Genomic DNA, 3503 nt, shown 5'->3' with positions numbered 1-3503 from the left:
TGATCGATTTTGATGCATTCTATAGCAAGATCTGATTTCAATATTTCTCTCTCCTCTCTCCTCTAGTAGGCTGTTCCTATGGATCAATGTAAAATAGAGGAGAATGGGCTGAGATGGATGTTTTTGGTCAAACCATGAAGCGAGAGTGGAAAGAGACATGAATCGGAGTTGAAAAGATTGTGAGCGGCTGCGGAAGAGCATTAGTGGGCCTCCAACTTTGAAAAACACGCGTCATAAATGAGCGGTATTATGAGAAAAATGTAGATTTTACAGTTTTATGATTCATTATTGTTTGAAATAGTTAGTAATACTTGGATTTGATTGCCAATCCTCTCTTTGATTAGTCATGTTGAAAGAATCACAAAAAAATAAGTCGTATAACAATTGTATGCAAAACACGCAAAACTCGAGACTAGGCGGTTTAAGGAGAAATATGCAGTTTTTGGGTTTTTGGTGTGCATTTGCCATTCCTACGGAATTAACCATATTAAGAAAATAATTTCCTATAAGAGTAATCAGTATTAACCAAAAAATCAGTAATTATCAATAATTTTCAATAAATAAATTGGAAAAAAAGGAAAAAAAGAAAAAATGAGGTTTTTTGCAATATAAAAATAACAAAAAACAAGATTAATGTGTGTGAACGTATGATGGAGTTGAAGCATGAGGTTATCCTTACTTCAACTCCATTTCTTTGTTAGAATGAGTTTTTATCGCTTTGAATAAAGAAAAATACATTAAAAACCATGCCTTACACCTATCAACACATGTAAAATTTTAAATGGTAGGGAGTAGGGGGTTGTTGAGTGGTTGAAGTACGTTCATGGTGCATGTCATATAGATTTCATGGTTGTTTAAAATTAAAGGGACTAGTAGCATGAGGAAGCTCAGTGCTAGCCCTAAGTAACGAAGCACTATCGCGTAGTAGAAGGAAATCATAAAAAGAATTGTCTTCACACTTTCACATTGCTGATTTTCAATGAATATTCGTTTGAGAACGATGGTCATATTCACACCTTCATTGATACACCATATGGTATCATATTCTGGATGCATAGCACCTCTTTGTATAATTGATGCCTAATGCTTGAGAGTGTGAGGTATCCCAAGCCATAGGGCTAGATATTCGGTTCCTTTGAGAGTTATTTGGTGAGTTTTATCTATCATCTCCTAGATCATTTATCAAAAGAGTGGAATTTGTTTCGAATGTTTTTTATATTCATGGTGCATCTTGGGGCCAATCCTCGAGGTGTAGGAGAGGGGCGTTGTTGTATTGCTGCGCATTCGAGACAGAGAAAAACAAGGAGTTTTGGTAGACTGGTAACTCGAGATGTAATCTCATGAGCTACACTTATTTCAAGATATGTCGATTATGGGCTTTGTGAGGATGTTTCCAACATCTACAACTGGATGTACTATGTGTGAAATGGCAGTAGTATGGGCATAGAACCAACTGATCACTGATGAGTCTGGAGAGCTTATCAAAGCGTATCTTAGCAAGATGTGCGAATGCCTTCCGAATCTGAATGGAGAGAGTGTTGTGGAGTGTGACCAAGTTTCTTCCATGCCCACAGTGACCTTTACGATAGGAGGGAAACATTTTGATCTTACGCTTGAGTAGTATATCTTGAAAGTTGGAGAGGGTAATGAAATGCAATGTGTTAGTGGGATTATGGGTCTGGATGTTCCTTCAGGGCCTCTATGGATTCTTGGTGATGTTTTCATGGGCGTTTACCACATGGTTTTCGATTATGGAAATACACGTGTAGGCTTTGCTAAGGTCGCCTAATTGTCGTGAGGGCCATGGGAAAATATCTTTAACTATATTGACAATGAAGTGATTTGCAAGCTTGGTTGATATTAAAAGGTGTGGTTAATGCTAAAATGGCCCGCTTTCCTGGGAAAAAAAAGAAGCTTTTCTAGAAAAAGAAGGAGCTTTTTGAATCGTGAAGGGAGGGAAAAGAGAAGCGTGTGACGAAAAGGAAGGGGGGGGGTAATGCTAATTGGGGAAGAATTCGAATGGACGAGGGAAAAAAAAGACGAATTCAGAGAAAGCTATGGCCCGTCAGGAACTGGGGCCCGAGTCTGTTTTTGGGGAAAAATGGCAACTCAAGGCTGGATGTGCCGGGCGCAGCAGAAGCCCCTCAATATGTCCAAGCCAAGCGAGCATGGCTTCTTGGAAGTCGCTGGTATTCTTGCAAGAGGGGTGGTGTCCAGTCGGCAGCTGTAAGACTTGATGAACCAGGCAATGCAGTCTTTGGGTATGCAGTTCCTCTCAAATCTCTTGATGGTTTTGGCGGCTGTTGGATACACTCGAAAGGCAGGAATTCCCTCGAGACCACTATGAACAAGATGTAATGGAGAATGATATTGTAAGGGCTCTTCCGAGATCGAGCTGCTGCTTCATTGACCGACCTGATCCGACAAATTCCTCCCGGTCTTAAATATATTATTGTACTTCTGAATCTATTACGGGGAAGGAGGGAGAGACTGCCGCAGCGACGATCTTGAGTGCGTGAGCTCGTAGAGTGTCTGTTTATAGAGCGTTGGCGATCTCCTATGGTGGTTGCGGGAAGAAGACAATTGATGACGAGAGCTCTGTGTACGTTGGAGGCCTGTCGTATGAGACCACAGAGGATGCACTGAGGGAGAAATTCGAAGAGTTCGGCTCTGTTGTGGCTGTCAAGATAATCTTTGATCCAAAGTCTGGTTCTTCTCGTGGATATGGTTTTGTCACGTTTACAAATCCTCGTTCAGCAGCAAAGGCAATCAATGACATGGATGGTGAGGTACTGGAAGGGAGAACACTTAGAGTCAATGAAGTCATGAACAGAAATGGGAGAAATTTTGGACGCGATAATAATTTCAGAGACAGAGGAAGGGGCGGTGGCCAAACTCCATCTCACTGTCCTTTTCAACATCTGTGACTCGTACATCAGGCGCAATGACCAGACCGATCGTGTCATTGGCACTCTGCTAGGCTCGATATCTTCTGATGGCACCGTTGATATCTGCAATTCATATGCAGTGCTTCACAATGAATCGTCTGAACTGGTAGCTGTGGTTATAGAGTATCATCGGTGTATGTTTGAGCTGCATCAGCGGGTGATGGAGTAAATCATACCTGGTCCTCCGATGGTTGCTGTATTGCCTCTGGTTCAGCTGGATCCCAAAATTCACAGTTTTGACATAAGATACAATTCTAAAGAGCCCTTACAGAGCATCAAAGCACATCAAAAACAAGTTTTTTTAATGCTGCATGGCATCACAGTCTTCCACTCCTAGTTTCAACATCTTTCAACCTGAATATTGGTTTACACAGATATGATGTTTGAGCTGAAGTATTCACACTGACTTTTGATGGAGTCATTCAGTGAATTCAGGAGCTATGCGTTCTCCTGAGAAAGGATTTGGCAGTCACTAAATGTTTGCATAGATCCGATGGAGTAAGCTAAATTGACTTCGATATTGGAGGGCGATGACTGCTGCTTTTGATCATTGCC

The 3503-nt window shown here is 41.3% G+C and overlaps 1 protein-coding gene across 1 annotated transcript; it reads left to right on the top strand.

Moving 5' to 3' along the window:
* Positions 1–2019: 2019 nt before the first annotated feature.
* LOC148008300 (uncharacterized) lies at positions 2020–3098 on the top strand. The gene is made up of 2 exons (XM_087674331.1): positions 2020–2261; positions 2543–3098. The coding sequence occupies exons 1-2, from the start codon at positions 2020–2022 to the stop codon at positions 2925–2927; spliced, it is 627 nt and encodes a 208-aa protein (XP_087530457.1). The 3' UTR covers positions 2928–3098.
* The last annotated feature ends 405 nt before the right edge of the window (positions 3099–3503 follow it).

The sequence above is a fragment of the Lygodium microphyllum genome, unplaced genomic scaffold, assembly GCF_053477565.2.
Source record: "Lygodium microphyllum isolate KBCC unplaced genomic scaffold, Lygodium_microphyllum_v1.1.10 scaffold_205, whole genome shotgun sequence".
NCBI classification, from domain to species: domain Eukaryota; kingdom Viridiplantae; phylum Streptophyta; class Polypodiopsida; order Schizaeales; family Lygodiaceae; genus Lygodium; species Lygodium microphyllum.
The sequence above is the reverse complement of the archived record's forward strand: the minus strand, read 5'-3'. Positions and strand labels throughout refer to the sequence as shown.